The sequence below is a fragment of the Vicugna pacos genome, chromosome 1 (genome assembly GCF_048564905.1).
Source record: "Vicugna pacos chromosome 1, VicPac4, whole genome shotgun sequence".
NCBI classification, from domain to species: domain Eukaryota; kingdom Metazoa; phylum Chordata; class Mammalia; order Artiodactyla; family Camelidae; genus Vicugna; species Vicugna pacos.
Genome location: NC_132987.1, coordinates 8,491,703 through 8,507,988, shown reverse-complemented (window position 1 = coordinate 8,507,988; position 16,286 = coordinate 8,491,703). Strand labels below are relative to the sequence as shown.

General features: G+C 39.1%; 1 protein-coding gene across 3 annotated transcripts in view; it reads left to right on the top strand.

The window, feature by feature from the left end:
- The window catches only part of ZNF385D (zinc finger protein 385D), a 786,854-nt gene that overhangs the window by 700,514 nt on the left and 70,054 nt on the right, over nucleotides 1-16,286 (top strand). For all 3 annotated transcript variants that reach the window (XM_072948880.1, XM_072948876.1, XM_072948891.1), the window contains one exon: nucleotides 7,812-7,974. In XM_072948880.1, the coding sequence (XP_072804981.1) occupies nucleotides 7,812-7,974 (163 nt within the window). The remainder of the gene's footprint in view (nucleotides 1-7,811; nucleotides 7,975-16,286) is intronic.

Below are 16,286 nucleotides of genomic sequence, written 5' to 3'. Positions count from 1 at the left end.
CAGTCTCTTCAGCAAGTGGCGTTGGGCAAGTAGGACACCCACATATAAATCAATGAAGTTAGAACACTCCCTCACATCACACACAATAATAAATTCAAAAGGACTTAAATATAAGATAAAACACTATAAACCTCCTAAAAGAAAACATAGGCAAAACATTCTCTGACATAAATATTAGCAACGTTCCCCTAGTGCAGTCAAGACAATAGAAATAAAAGGAAAAAGAAAAAAAGGGAATTTAATTAAGCATAAGCTTTTGCGCAGCAAAGGAAACTAAGTAATACAAAAAGGTGACTAATGGAGAATGGGAGAAAATATATGCAAATGACATGACTGACAAGGGCTTAATTTCCAGAATATACAAACAGCTCATACAATTCAATAACAACAACAACAAAAAAAACCCAATCAAAAATAGGCAGAAGACCTAAACAAACATTTTTGCAATAAAGACATACAGATGGCTAATAGGCACATGAAAAAATGCTCAATATCACTTGCTGTATTTGCATCTAGAGAAATGCAAATCAAAAATACAATAAAATATCACCTCACACCAGTCAGAATGAGCATCGTTAAAAAGTCCACAAATAATAAATGCTGGAGAGGCTGTGGAGAAAAGGGAGCCCTCCTATACTGTTGGTGGAAATGCAGTTTGGTGCAGCAATTATGGAAAACAGTATGGAGATTCTTTTAAAAACTAAAAATAAATTTACCATATAATCCAGCAATCCCACTCCTGGTCATATATCCAGAGGAAACTCTAATCAAAAAGACACATGCACCCCAGTGTTCATAGCAGCACTATTTACAATAGCCAAGACATGGAAACAACCTAAATGTCCATCAACAGATGACTGGATAAAGCAGCTGTGGTACATTTAGGCAATGGAATACTACTCAGCCATAAAAAAGAATAAAATAATGCCATTTGCAGCAACATGAATGGACCTGGAAATTGTCATACTAAGTGAAGTAAGACAGAAAGAGAAAGAAAAATACCATATGATGTCACTCATATGTGGAATCTTAAAAAAATAAAACAAATGAAGTTATTTACAAAACAGAAACAGACTCACAAAATAGAAAACCAACTTATCAGGAGGGTAAGAGGGGGAAAGAGGGATAAATTGGAAGTTTGGGATTTTTAGATACTAATTACTATATATAAAATAGATTAAACAACAAGGTCCTACTATATAGCACAGGAAATTGTATTCAATACTTTGTAATAGCCTGCAATGAAAATGTATGAAAAGGAATATCTATATCTATATCTATATCTATATCTATATCTAAATCACTATGCTGTACACCAGAAATTAATACAACATTGTAAACCAACAATACTTCAAAAAAACGCTCCCCAAAAGGTTGAGCAAACTTCACCAGAACCAAATGTTCCTTTTGGCTCTTTTAGATCATGAGTACCAATTTCCAAAGCCCACTGTCAGCCAGTGTCCCCCCATCAGGATCCCGCCATTAGAGGTCTGTGAGGCATCCGTTTGTATTCCAGATATACATATATAAGAACGGTGATTTCACAATGGGAACCAGGCAAAACCTCACACATTAGTTTCTCTTGCTCGAATATGTACTATTTTAATTTTCATATTTGATACTTGAAAACATTGAATACTTAATATTTAAAAATCATGAAGTCTGTAAATGAGTTGAGAAGCTTTGAAGAGATAAATGAGTCCATCTGGATTATTTTTTCACAACCACATAAGTACTTAGTGACAAGGTATTTTCTTTGCATATAAAATAAGTTACCTAATGTATCTGAGAAATTGTGACGTCTGCCTTCTTTTTCTCTATGTTTATTTAGATGTTTTTTTCCCAGAGACTAGTGCTGGTGTATAAAAATGACTCTACTCTTGTGGCATTACCTCTTTTTGTCCTCTTTTTCTCTTCCTGTAGCAGTTACTGTTTATTTTTGTGCTGAAGAGTATGGAAGACAGGAACACATTTAAAGTAACGCATCAGTCATCTGAACTCCAGAGAGAACATTCTTAATTGAATCATGTTTTTCACTTTGGGACTTAATGCAAGTGAATTTTCATTTTGATTCATAACGTAGTCATCTACCTACATGTTAGCTACACGATCACAAGTTAAAATAAACTATTAAGTATTCCTTATGAGACATGTAATTAAAGAATAAAAATATCTGCAGCATGTCATTTTCCCTGTTGCATAAGAGAATTTGGAAGGCACATGTCGTCACAGCAGAAAGGGCAATGTACAACAATGAACTACATAGTCTACCTTTAAATTTTTTCTTCAAATATTTTGTTAAGTGGAGTAAAAGAGAAGACACTCTCTTGACTTACTAGAGTGGTTTTTATTTCCCTGTTGGCCTAGGAGTCTCCCTCAATAAAAGAGCCGTAAGGATATCAAGAAAGAACTTAACCGTGGCTAACACTTAATCAGTTAATGCAAATAAAATAGTGAATAGATACTTGTGATGGTGAGGTTTTAAGAGTTATGACCCAGGGCTTTGCTTTTGCTTATATTGTTTTTGTAGAGCTGACGATTCCCCCAGGCCCCACACAGTGGATCATAGCAAAACATTCAACAAAGAGGTAAAAATAATGGGGTCAGAGGGCCATGCTGCGACAATAATTAGCTTGGAGAGAAAAGGTAAAAAAGGTCTTGGAAAGCAGTTATGTGAGGTTTTCGAGTTACAAGGTTTCCAAGGTTGATCCGCTATTTTGCATTCATCCCTCATGGATGGAAATCCCTCAGTTATGTATGTTACCTGAGTTACTTTTTACTTCTTTTTATAACTGCTTTTAAGGAGAGAAACTTTTGATTGTTCTTCTTGGGTAGCACACATCGCTCACATGTAGACATACGTATAGGTTCAGTCTTCAAGTGACTACATTAACTTTAGAAAACCTAGCCTTTGGCTGCTTCTACAAGAAGGGGCCATCTTTGGAGAAAAGTCACTAATATTTAATTTGAGGTGAGCGATTCTGAAACTTCCGATGCTTCAGAAGCAGCCGGGGGGCTTGTAAAGCACAGACTGCTGAGCTGCAGTTCAGTGTTTCTGATTCAGTGGGTCTGGGATAGAAGTTGAGAATTTGCATACCTTTTTTTTTTCAAGTTCACTGAATATCATCTTAAGGCTTTTCTTTATTGAAGGACGGTTGATGTACAATTGTGTGTCAGTTTCAGGTGTACAGCACAGTGATGTGTTTTGTTTTCAGGTTACACTCCATTATAGGCTATTACAATATTTTGGGTACAGGTTCCTGCACTCCCAGCTGCGGCTGCGGCTGCTGCTGGTCTGGGTTCTGCACTTTGGCAGCTAACGCTTTACATGAGTGTTAAATGAAACTGAGAGTTGCTAACAAACAAATTAAGATAGAATAATTGGAAACCTTAGAAACCTTCTGTTTGTGTATACAAAAGCGATATTCAAAATATTTAACAAGCCACTGGCCAGTTAGAATGCATACTGTTCGTAACCCATATGGCCAAACCTGTGCGATGTTAGATTTGAGTGAGTGTATGCAGCAGAGAAACAACTGTACAAAGGTAAACACAAATTTTAAAACTTTTTTCCAGGAATAATTTTCAATACTTTTCAAAATAAAAATCTATAAAGTCAGTGTTTTAGACTTTAGGGTACTAGATCATGTTTTATCATTTCGTTTTGTTATTTCCAAAACAACAACTAAGTTAAAATTTTGAAAGATAATTTTCTTTCAAAAACAGAAAAAAGTGTTCTTCTGTTCAAGTATTATCTCTTCTCTCCCCAATGAGGAGGATGACTCCTTTAATAACCACTCCTTACTTTTCCGTTACATCTTAATAGGATAATGTTTAGTGTATTTTAATAAAATTTTAATGTGATAAAATTAAATGATGTCAGAAACAAAGACCACCTTGTTCTTTTTGAAATCACATGTGTTTATGAAAATTAATTGGTGGCTAACATTTGCAGATCTCATACTCCCCAATTTATCCCTTCCCACCCAATTTCCCCAGTCACCGTTAAGATTGCTTACTATGTCTGGAAGTTTGTTAATGTTAGCCACTAAATATAAAAATAGATTAAAAAAAACAAGTTTCTTCTGTATAGCACAACAAACTATGTTCAGTATCTTATAATAACCTTTAATGAAAAAGAATATGAAAATGAATACATGTATGTATCTGCATGACTGGGACATTGTGCTGTACACCAGAAACTGACACATTGTAACTGACTGTACAATAAAAAAGATACAAACTATAAAATAAATAAATCAGTTAGAGTAACCAAATATGTATGCTTATCATAAATTTCCTCATTTTTGAAAAGCATATTAAGACACTTTATGCAAAAGGCATGTAGAATAAAACTGCACAGAGTATTGGCACCAATGGAATAAAATGATACCTGAATATTAAATTTGCAGTGAGTTTCACAGAATAACCGTGATCTATAACAAAGCTTCTTACTTAGATAAGTAAAATAAATGTGTGTGTACGTGTGTGTGTTTCAAAATGATGAAACTCCTCTGCCAAATGTTAGCCACTTAACGATTATTTTTATCTACTTTGAAACTTCAGTTGCATTTAAACTGGGAGACTTTTTGAAATACTGAAGGCAGAATTTGAAGATTGAAAAGATGACTAGGATGTGGCAATGGCATTTAAAGTGGCGTCACTCTTTTCTGCAGGAATGTGTGTGCATATCTTTAATGTCAGCCCTTGCCTCTGGGATGACACTTGTTAGATTTCATGGTGTCATGTACTTAGTTCAAGGTCGGTAGTCATGAGTTTTATTACACAATACCCAGATATTTCACTTGTTATCTAGAAGTAACTTGTTTAAACCAATTTTTCTTGTTCTGCTCGCTTCTCTGTGTACTGGGATCACCTAATTCTGTTTTAGTTTTAAAATACGAAATTCTGAAAGGTGCTGTCATGAAGTAGTATGGTTGTTAAACCTTGAAATCATTCCTGTGAAAAACAGTTGTTTGCTTCTGTTGGATGGTTCCTGGGTTCCCGGGGATGACTTGGCTCAGGGACTGGCTAACCCCTCAGAGGGAAAATGGTGCACTGCGTACTCCCAGCCCAAAGGAAAAACACTGGGGGCCCAAGAGACATTTCTGGCCAACTGCTGATTTTTAAAAGTCTCCCAGCAGAATTTCTTCGTAGGTTACAGCTTTGTCTACAGTCACAGAAAGGGGTTAGATGTGGCTGAACAATCTGTCCAGACTCACAAAGTGGTAAGGAGCGCTGGCGGGGCTTTCTCGCTCTCTACAAGGATCACACCTTCATGCAACACACCTGTATCAAGGTGGACCACGAGTTAATGGGGTCAATACACACAGATAGAAAAATGAAGACTTATAATTCAAGAGCAGTCCAATAATTTCTACAAACATTAAATAGAGGTCCATGACAAAGAAAAGTTAAAGTATCCAGATGGGTTATCTGTCTACATTTGGTTTCCGAGTTGTATGTCCACTTCCACCCCCAACACACACACACACACACACACACACACACACACACACACACCCTGCACCATCACAAGCAAACTGATCACTTCTAGCACCATCATCACCCCGATATACTCCATCATTTCCCCAGAACTCTACGTGTCTCAGTCTCTCCATAGCATTTTGGACCTTCATACCACTCAAATTTTTTTTTTTAATTTGTGGGAAGCTCGGTTGCTTTTTTTATAGCAGATGTTTTTTTAATGAAGATAATTTTTATCAGGGTGCTTTGGGGCTATTATTCAGTTAATAAATGACTATGCATTTTGTCTTGTTTGTTTTGCTTTTTAATATATGAGATGTCTCAACTGGAAGCCCACCAACTGTTGGTAATTTATCACCCCCTTCTCCCCACAACTTCCTGAGCCATTTCGCTTGTTGGAAGCATTGGCTTAGTTGTATCTGTGCAGAGAGTATTTTGTGTGTTTGTGGTCAGGGCGGGGTTGGGGGGGAGGATGTCAGTACTCTCTTAACCTGCAGGATTCTTTGGGAATGTTTCTTAATATCCAAAATAGTGCCATTTGCTTGGTCCTATAGTGTATTAAAACAAAGGTTTTGAAACCTTTGAAAGATTTGAAAGACCGCTGAGAATATAGATTTGTTAAGATCCTTAAAATAGACATTAAAATGTGCTTTTGATGGTATACGTGGAGCTAGCACTGTTCATTGAAGCCTTGTATTTTAATACGTATTATATAGAAAACATTCACTTCTGTATCAGGAATAGGAGAGAAACTTTGCTTTGAGGGAAAGTGCATAATCCACTTCCTAAAGAAGATATTGTGGATTTAATTGAATATAGCATCTTGCCCTCAAAAGATCTATCCAAAGGATTTGATTTATTAAAAAAGAAAACTAGACAGGAAAAAAAAAAGGACACGACTCCGTCCACCAAAATAGCATTCTCCAGGTAGAATCAAACCAATCCAATCTATCGCTGGTTCCTCAATTAACTCTCGGAGGTCTTAACTTCACATTTTGACTCACACTATGTCTTTTGATGTTATGTGTTGTTGGAAAACTGATGCATGAGTGTCCTCTCTGTTCAAACTGTTTCTAATATATAATTTCCTTGTCCAGTGTTCTTTCAATAAGGGTACCTAGTCCTTTGAGGATACTTGTCAGAATGATGCAAATGAAAGTGTGGGTTATTTCTTTATCTATTTATAAAAAAAGATTCTACTTCAACACCCTGCCCACCACAGTGGCTGTGATGAAGAAGACACTGTGACGATTATTTTTCTGGCCAAATGGAACATTGAGTTTAAATAAGTCATGGGATGTGATGGATATCCAGACTCAGTCCTCCACTGAGATTTCTTCTTTATGAGTGACACTTGGAAAGGGTTTGAGCTGCAAAAGCTTCTGATCTAAGAATCTCCCTGCCCACTTCCACCTCACCCTAAGCCACAAAGGATTTTTCTGCCCCCATTAATTAACATTTGTAACTGTATGTTTCTCTAAGATGATTTTGTATCTCAATTAATGTGTCTCTCCAGTACTAAAAAAAAATGGTGTTAAGAAAATGTAAACTTAGGAAAATGTGTATTAGGATTTATTAAAAAAAATCTCAGAAAGTACCAGCAAAAGAATCACATTGGCCCCATTGAGTAGTCACAACACACTGGCTCCTCCTGGCAGTGGACCAGGCCACGTAGACGCACGTGTTGAAAGAACGGCCCTCCCTTGAACCTCTCAGACTACCCTCTGTGGGAAGCAAGGAGAAGGAAAGAGTCATACAGTTGCCCATCTTCCGTCTACTCCATTTGGACTTAGTGCATTTATGTGTGTGCTCTCTCCCTTCAGTGCCAGTCTCTGGGGTGTCCACTTCCCTTCTGTCTGGAGCCTTCTCCTGGTAGACACCTGTTGAGTCCTGTGTTAATAAGACACATTGACAAAGGAGAAAACACGTTTTCTGAGCCCAGAAGGTGAGAGCTCCTCTTTTGTAGGGCCCGTGTTCATCCTGAGGAGCCCAGCATCTTCTGTAGCAGAACAAAGGCAATACAGTTGTAAATTCTTATTTTTGCCCCCCTCTCCACAAAGAAAGTGTCATTGCCGTGTTAGTGTTCACCTGCATCTCTCTTAAGAGAAGCAATGCAGTATTTCTTCCTTCCATCCCAAGGTTTTGGAATTTCCCATCACTTCCCAGCATCATTCGAAAATAGAACCCCACCCACTGTTCGGCCACGGCCAGAAGTAGCTTGAATGGTACCTGTTATTGAAAGGGAGTCTGTATTTGCAGTAATACAGAGAATGCCAGTTTAGAAATGAGCCTGATTGCATGGTTCATTTTGTTCTCCTTTGTAGAGCCAGGCTGCGGCCCACTACAAAGGCACGAAACATGCCAAGAAGCTCAAAGCACTGGAAGCCATGAAAAATAAGCAGAAATCTGTCACTGCCAAGGACAGCGTAAAGACTGCCTTCACCTCCATCACTACCAATACCATCAATACCAGCTCTGACAAAACAGGTTAAGCGATGATCTTTGTTGTGTTCTTGTTCTCATCCTTTTATTTGGGGGCTCCTTCCCTGGTCTAACCGTGTCTGTTACTTCCGTCCCTGCACACTGATTCATGCTTGCTCCATCTTTCCGTGTGATGGTACCCGTTCCCCTTCGTGGTCCCCAATCCCCTTGAAAGATGACGCTAATCACCGGTCACGTTGCAGGTTTTGCATGTGAAACAGCCCTGCGGCTGTTTTAGAGGAAAAGTCAGAAAGGTATTGGAAGCCGTGGCCCCGGTAACTCTTTGTGAGACGTAAACCCCATGTCAGTGTGTGTCGTTTGCATCTTGTCTGCAGCGCCTGAGCTCTAACTGCCCAGCAGAGTTGATTTACCTGTGAGCACACAGCAGAGTATGCCCAGTGAATCGAGAAGACCCCCCCATAAGGGTGTCATTACTGACAGGCTTTATTCTCATAAATCCCAAACGTTGCATTATTTTAAGTAGTGGCGGTGTGACTCTGGGCTTGTTACGGCTGGGTAACCTTCCCTCTGCATGCACAGGTAAGTGTTATTGATACCAATTATTCTTTTTAACAGAATCTTCACAGTGAAGTAATGGCCTTTGAGCGGCCCCTTGGGAGACCTTCTGCAAAGAACTAGTTTATTCTTGCCAGGGGAAGCCAGTGGGGTTTCCCTAAGCTGGCATTTAAAAATATAGGGCCACTGGTCCTCAAAATACATAAAAGGAAATCCCATATAATTCATGGATGTACCTTTAATAAATCACTTTCTAAGAACACAGGGCTGGTACATGGCGGTTGTTTTCCAGTCCCTACAAATAACAGTGGTCAGGAGGCGTTTATTTAGTCGTGGATGGTAATGTGTTAACTCGAAGAGAACTTTCTGACCATGACTGATGGACATATAAAACGAACAGTGAACTGGTGGCGGGTGGGGGAGAGTAGGTATAGCTCAGTGGTAGAGTGTGTGCTTAGCATGCACAAGGTCATGGGTTCAATCCCCAGAACCTCCATTAAAAAATACAATTAAAACAAAATAAAATCCACAGTGAACCAATACAACAGATAAAAGCAACTTGATTACTCATGGTGTATCCATTAGATGTATACAATAATCCTCAAAGGACCTGGAGAGATGCTTGCTTCTGTGTGAATCTGGAAGTGATGACAATGTTCTTTCCGAGTTCCCGCAACAGATTTTCTGTCCTTCATCTGAGTCTTATTGGCAAGTGCGTCACGCCCCCTCCCCGAGAGCCCCGTGTACTCTCTGAGGCTGAGTGCCGCGGGCATCTCTGTGCGCTGGCACTCAGCCTGATGTGCTGTAGATGCCGAGTGAGATGTCTGTTGGCTGTGTTTTCCCTCACCTCTTTGATTCTCTGATTCATCCAATTTTGTGTCACAATATATAAAGGAAAAAAATAGGACTTGTCACACTCACCTCTTTGGTATCCAGAGCCAGAGCTGAATTATACGATCTTATTAATTTAGACCTAAAACCTCGTAGGCAGAACATTACTCTTTTCTCCCTTAATTGAAAATCCATTGCCTTTTTTAGGGGGGTGCTATAGGGGAAGGAGTGGTAATGAAACAGGTGGGTGTTATTTATGCTCCCAGATATTGGGGCACAAATTGGGAATCTTTAAAGCCATACTTGCCATAAAGATATATATTTCATTTGCAAAGAGATAGTAGGTAGCCAGAATAAAGAAGTGAATTTGACGTAAAGGTTTGGTCGAAAGAGATGAGTTTGATGCAAAGAGTTGGCTGTACAGTTTTTGCTTGTCCCCAAACTTTTCTATTCCTAGACATTTTTATCAATAATGGCTATTTGGGTTACCTTGAATCCTCTTTAAAATGCAAAAAATCCCTGAGAATGTACATCATTTAAATATATATATGTCCAGAGAGGGTGGAGCTGCTAACAGGGTTTAAGAAGGGCTCCCACGTGTATCATCTCTGTTACCTAAACAACTTACGAACACATACCTCCATCCCTTATTTAGAGACTAGAATGGAAAACACTGCAGTCATCAAGGCTCTGTCGTCTTGGAGGATGAATGGGAAAATTTGGATTGGGCTGTGGGAGCGAGCCTTCGTAACATAGATGCCCAGTGGAGAAGCCAGACCCACCTAGAGATTGGAATGGTGTTGAAAGCGTGACATGCCCTTTCCATCTGGAGCTAGAGAAAATTCCAGAAGGACAGAGGGAAAATAAAGTCTGCAAACTTAGTTCAGATGTCCTAAAGCCAAAGGAAGGAAGTGATGGACATCTGGAAGGGCGCTGGCTTCCTAATCCGTGGCGACCGATATCCACAAAGAAACAGGTCATACAGGTTAAAGACTAAGCATTCCAGCATCCTCACCAGATGTTTGAAGCTGAATTCTTTCCTTAAAGTGGGATTTCTGCACAACTACCAATGAGAAGTAGCCTAGGAAAGCTCCTGGCATTTCATAGACTCTTACCCCATTTGTACTGTAATATAAATCAGAGGCACTGATGCCGACAAAGTGGAGTTTTCTTAAAACTATTACGAGTCCCTTTTATTACTACCTGTGTCCTCGTACTGATTAGGAAGGGGTACAACTCTGAAAGCAGGATGGGTCTCTGTGCTAGTTTCTTGGAATAGTTAAATACTTGGAGGCAGAAGGAGAGAGAGAGAGAGGGCTTGAAAATCGAAGACCATGTATTTTTAAATAATAAAAAAAATGTAACCCTTCTACATAAGGCATAATGTTGTTTTGTGATTTGTGGACTTATCCATGCGTAAAAGATATGAATACAGTACATCACTTTTACTAGTTTTACCATATCATTCTTCAAAAGACTAATCCAAATATATATATATACTAATGTTTTTATTAGTAGTATATATATATATATGTGTGTATATATATATATATATATATTTGTTGTTGGGCAATGAAGTCATTCTTTATAACCCAGATACGGAGAATTATATGAAAATGAGAGAGTCAACTCCATGTCAGCATAATATTATGGGAAATAGAAATATGGACAATAATGGAAAGTTTCAAAGATTTTTAAAGAATTCTTTGAAGTCTTAGTTTTAACCAGATGGGCACTTGGAGATTCCGGACATTGGAGATCACACCTTTAAGAGGCCTGCCTGCTGCCTGGAAGCCAAGATGCTGGGGAGGAGAAGGCAAAAGCAATTAGTATGTAGAATTGCCTTTAAAAGTGCTGAGCATATAGTGATTTGGTAGATGCCAACCTTCCGAGAAGTCTGAGCAATAGCAGTGAAAAGAGCAAGAAGTAGTATGCGTTTGAATTAAAAAAAAAGATTGGGAGGTTTTCCTGAGATTCTCTAGAATGTAGGAAATGGAACACTAATAAAAGAACAGCTTTTCATTGCAAGTCTACTTATAAAAAGAGAATTCTTTTTAAGTTAGGTGTTAGGTTGGTGAATTTACACAAAGAACAATTCACAGGTGAAAGTAATATTTTAAAAAATGTATTAAACTCTCAAAACTGTTGGTGTATGAGGGTGCTTGCTATTCATTACAGAATATTTTGCAGAGCGAACATTCCCAGAGGTGACCAGAATAACTTTGTCTGATCTAGCAAGGTTTTGGGTTGTGTTTTTTTTTTTTTAATTCAAGTTTTTTATACAGAAAAAGTAATGACAAAAATTAAGAAATTATGTTTAAAGTACCTTGTCAAAGATAACTCGATTGACCTTTTTTTTTTTTCCTGCAAAATAACCAATTCACAATTTGGTGATTAAGTCTTATGCAAAAAGTCATTCTCTGGTCTTTCTTTACTTCCCTTTCTGGGCAATTTTATTCACTCTTATGACCTGTCAGTTAGGTTAGGCTAGGTTAAACTGCTAACTCCTGGTGACTTTTACAGCCACCAATTATATCTCTTACAACTACCTGTGTTTTTTTCCCCATGTTAATTTAACTCCAATGCCAGGCTAATGAAGCAGTCACCAGCTGGACATTACCAACTCTAGGGAAGAGGGGAAAAAAGGTCGCGAATCAATAGGCTTTTAAAGCTGTTAATGGAAGTGACTTTCCTCTCACTTTCATTGGCAAAGCACATGATGAAGCCTGATTGTCAAGGGCAGGGAAGAATGATCTTTGTCGTGGAAGGGAAACAGATACTAGTGAGCAATAAATTACATCTCACCATGGCTTCCACCATCCCTGTGTTAGACGTCTCAGCATTCCACACCTCTCTCCTTGTTCCCCTCCTAAAACCTGACCTGATGTCTTTGGCCTATTGGTCCCTCATTTGGATGGTCTGACAGCACCTCTCTTCTGCCAAGTTCCAAAAAAAAAAAAAAAGCCTGACTTTGACCATCATCCCCGACTTTCTCTCCACCCTGTCTTTCCGAGTTTTATTTTTGGTCCTGCAGCTCACAGACCTGAATCCTTCGAGTTGTCCTAGCCTCTTCTCCCTGAGTCAGTCCAGACATCTGCTTCGTTGTTGGAACCTGCTCCCCTCACATTCCCAGAACATCTTTCACTCCTTCATGCGTGGTTTCTATCCATACCCTGGCCTCATAAGTCTCTGTCTTACCCACCACGATTGCCCTAGTCTCCATGCAAGTCTAACTGCCTCCATTCTGGCCCCTTGACAACCAACCACATCCTTCATTCTGTCTGTTTATACTAGGCAGCACTAACCCACTCAGAAACCTCCATGTACCCTTATGCTGGACCTCATGCCCTCCCATGGTTTCACCACAACCTGCCTTTGCAAACTTTCATTCTGTTGCTCATCTACAATATTCTCCACTAGAGACACACTTTCCCCACCATCTTTGTTTCTAATACTGTTCTTGTAAATTTCTCCCTTAAAAGTGTGTCGATTTTCTCTTCTTCCTCCTGCCAATAAGCATCTATGCCTTCCTAATTACCCTATCATATTATTGTCTAAATACCATTTTCACTCCTCTACCTCTTCCTACTGCTAGCTGACATGCCCGTGTAGAGTACATGCTTGCATAATCCTCTTATTTATTTATTTCTCTTTATGGAGTACTTTTTACATAAAAGGTAATAAGCAGTTTTAAAACTTGAAGCAGTTTTGCGTTTTTGTTCTTGAATTAAGGCATAGCAAAGCTTTAGACTTTTCTTTTTTGTTTGTTTGAATAGGGGATGCCGTGAAAGAGCAATGGTTCTCATGAATCCAAGGAATTCTGAGATACTGCTCATCCAATTTCAGAGTTGCAGGTTTTCATAAAGTCTAAGCCCGAAAATATGTGTGCTTGCTTTTTTTTTTTTTTTCAGATTCTCCAGTTGCACGGTAAAGAAGGCTTGACATTTCTAATGCCCCTTCAGTGACTGTCAATCAGGAGTTAATTAGCCCGTTGAGATTACGGAGTTACCTTAGTCATCTAATTGGTTAGATCTGACAACACCTCTCCCTGGTTCTGTTATGTAATTCTCTTGCTCAAGTCTCAGCGAATTGCAAATGTATTCATCAGATAAAGCCACGTTGCAGTTTAAATTTGCACTTTTCACTCTTACGATTCAGTCTTCTCTGTATGTGTTTTCTCCTCTCTTTTTCTTTTTCTAAATTCAAAATCACAATGCAGGGGTGCTGAACTCACCGGACTCAGAGATACCCAGAGGGAAATACTTCTGAATCTATTGTTGAAATAGTCTGTGAATGCAGAGGAGCACTTATTTGCTCGGGATTAATAATGGGTTCCAAGTGTTTATTGGAATTTGAATTACTAGTTCTTGGAGCAACAGAGAGTTTTCTAAGGATAAAGAAGATATCCAGTGCAAAGTGGTAGCCAGTGACTGTACACAGACACATTAGGAAAGGAGCCTCTTTGGGAAAGTCAGTCAGTTTTATAAGGTCACAGAGTCTGGGGTCTATGCTTTCCTGAGCATGACTTTCTCAAGCCAGATGTTTACATCAGGCCCTGTGCCTGGCAGAGATAAGCACACACTTCTTTTCCTTTCTGTTTAGGTAGAAGCTAAATCATGAGAATGGTGACCTGGAAACAAAAGCAGGGGATGAACAGTTTGTAAGGAAAAGCCAATCCAATGTCATTTAGAAAACAGACACACAGTTTTCAGCCAAAGGCAAGTGGGAATTAGCTTTGTTTCTGTTTTCATAAGGAAGATGGGAGAAGTTTGCTTTTCTTGACAAAGGCTTCAAGCAAAGTTCCCAAATGTTGGAAATTATAACAAAATACAAGCTGGGCGTGGACCTCAGAAAGCCATGAATCTTTGATATCGTCTCATACATTTGTATATACGGTCTAGTACAGAATATTTATAGGGCATTTCATTATATAAATATTTTACGCACATATTTATTCATATGCAAGCTTCTGTCCTTCATACCTGTTCCTGAAATACCCACGCCACCAGGTCTTCATAATCAGCATTGTACATTTTCTTTAAGAAGAGAAACATACTTTTGTGGCCGAGGAATCCATAGCTCTGTTGACCTTTCCGAGGCAACGTGAAGTCATTTGAAAAGGGGCACATTTCCATCAGCACTGACAGATCTGGCGTACTGATGTGCAGATGCCCCTCCGGCCGAGTGGAAATTGTGCTGACTCCTGGGGTCTTTCTTTTCTGACCCATCCTACCAAACAAAGACTCCCCGGGACAACCACTGCTACAATAAAGAATCCCACTGCAAGCATCTTGGCGCAAGAGTTGAAGCACCATTGTGAGATCATTGATGCCTAAAGTGCTTTTTCTTTTCTTAGCACTGGCTCGTGACAAGCTTCAGATTGGCCAAGGAAAGAGACTTTTATCAAGTGTTTCCTTCTCAAGATGTGTGGTAAGTGCCAGCAGAGTGTGCTGGTAGCGGCTGTACAGAGAGATCAAACAAGAGAAGGGAAATTCAGAAAGGAAAACACACACACACACACACACACACACACACGATGCTTATTTCAATATTGTGTTTCCATAATCTCTGTATGTGAATCAGTCATGACAGATGATCCATGAGAGGTGATTTCTATCCTGTTCATTTTTGTGCCTGAGGAAATCAAGATGCAGGAAGGTATTTTGCTGATAAGAGCTTTGACCCAGATACATTCCGTAAACCCACTCCTTGAATCACAGAAGAACTTCGCAGAAAATTCTTCATCTGGACAAGAACATCTTGTCTTTCTAAACATAATGAAGGAGTGAAGCAGGGAGGACCTAAATTTCCTAAAGGACCTGGAATCTATCCATGGTCAGGAGCCGGGGTATGATGTGCAAACAGGAGGGGAATGAAGACTAGACTGATAAGCTAGTATTGAATTTATGTTCTGGTTCAAAGTGACAGGGTCTCTTCTGTGTGTATGTGTGTGTGTGTGTGTGTGTCTGTATACACTCCATGTATGTGACTTTCTTTACCAGAAATAGAAAATCTATTTTAAAAAAATGTAAGCTAAACACCTAACCAGTATCTATGCAATACCAGACATCTGGATGAATTTTAAAAATTAAATTACAACTCCCAGCGGCTTTGTCCACAGCTGTCACACGTCTGGAAACATCTGTGTCTACGTGTGCGTGTGTGTGTGTGTGTGTTTTTTTAATTAATGGAGGGTTTTTTTTCCCTTTTTTATGTTCTTAGGAATTGAGTAGACATAAGCTTATATAATGAAAAAATATCTCAACTGCAAAACAATAATTCTTAATGTTAGACTTCACTCTAACACAGAAGTTCAGCAATGGTCAAATATGGCAGAAGGTGAAGTGAGCACCTGTAAAATACACATGCACCATTGCAGAACTTTGTCTCCAAAGTGGAAGAGTGAAATATTAGATATGTGATATCTAACAGTAATAGACATTAAACAAGTATGAGATTAAAACATATTATGAAATATTTCTTGCAGTCAGGAGACATAAAGCTTCTCCTGAATTCTTACTAAAATGCAAACTGAAACGTATCTTTGAATTAAAAATGGTGCTTGCATTTATGTTCTGTGAATCGCAAACGCAAATATGGCATCAGAACTTTTTTTGTGATCTGGCCCTGGCCTACCACTTCCGGCTGTCATCTCTGTCACTCAGGAACCCCAGCCCAACGAAATCACCTGAGCATCCAGGGAAAAGTGAATACCTTCTTTTGCTTGAAAAAATATCCTCCCTTATACTTCACCCCATCCCGTGCATCACACACTGATGCACAGAAAATGCTCACGTTGTCTGCCAGTGACACGTGCGTAGTTGCACACAGACGTGTACAAATAAATCCGCGTTCTTTGCCTGGCTGATGCCCACTTCCAGGCTTCTGTGTAAGCTCCGCCCCGGCACCTGTTGAAATTGTTTATCTCCCTACCTGTCAACATCACATTCTCATCTCCTTGATAGACCTTT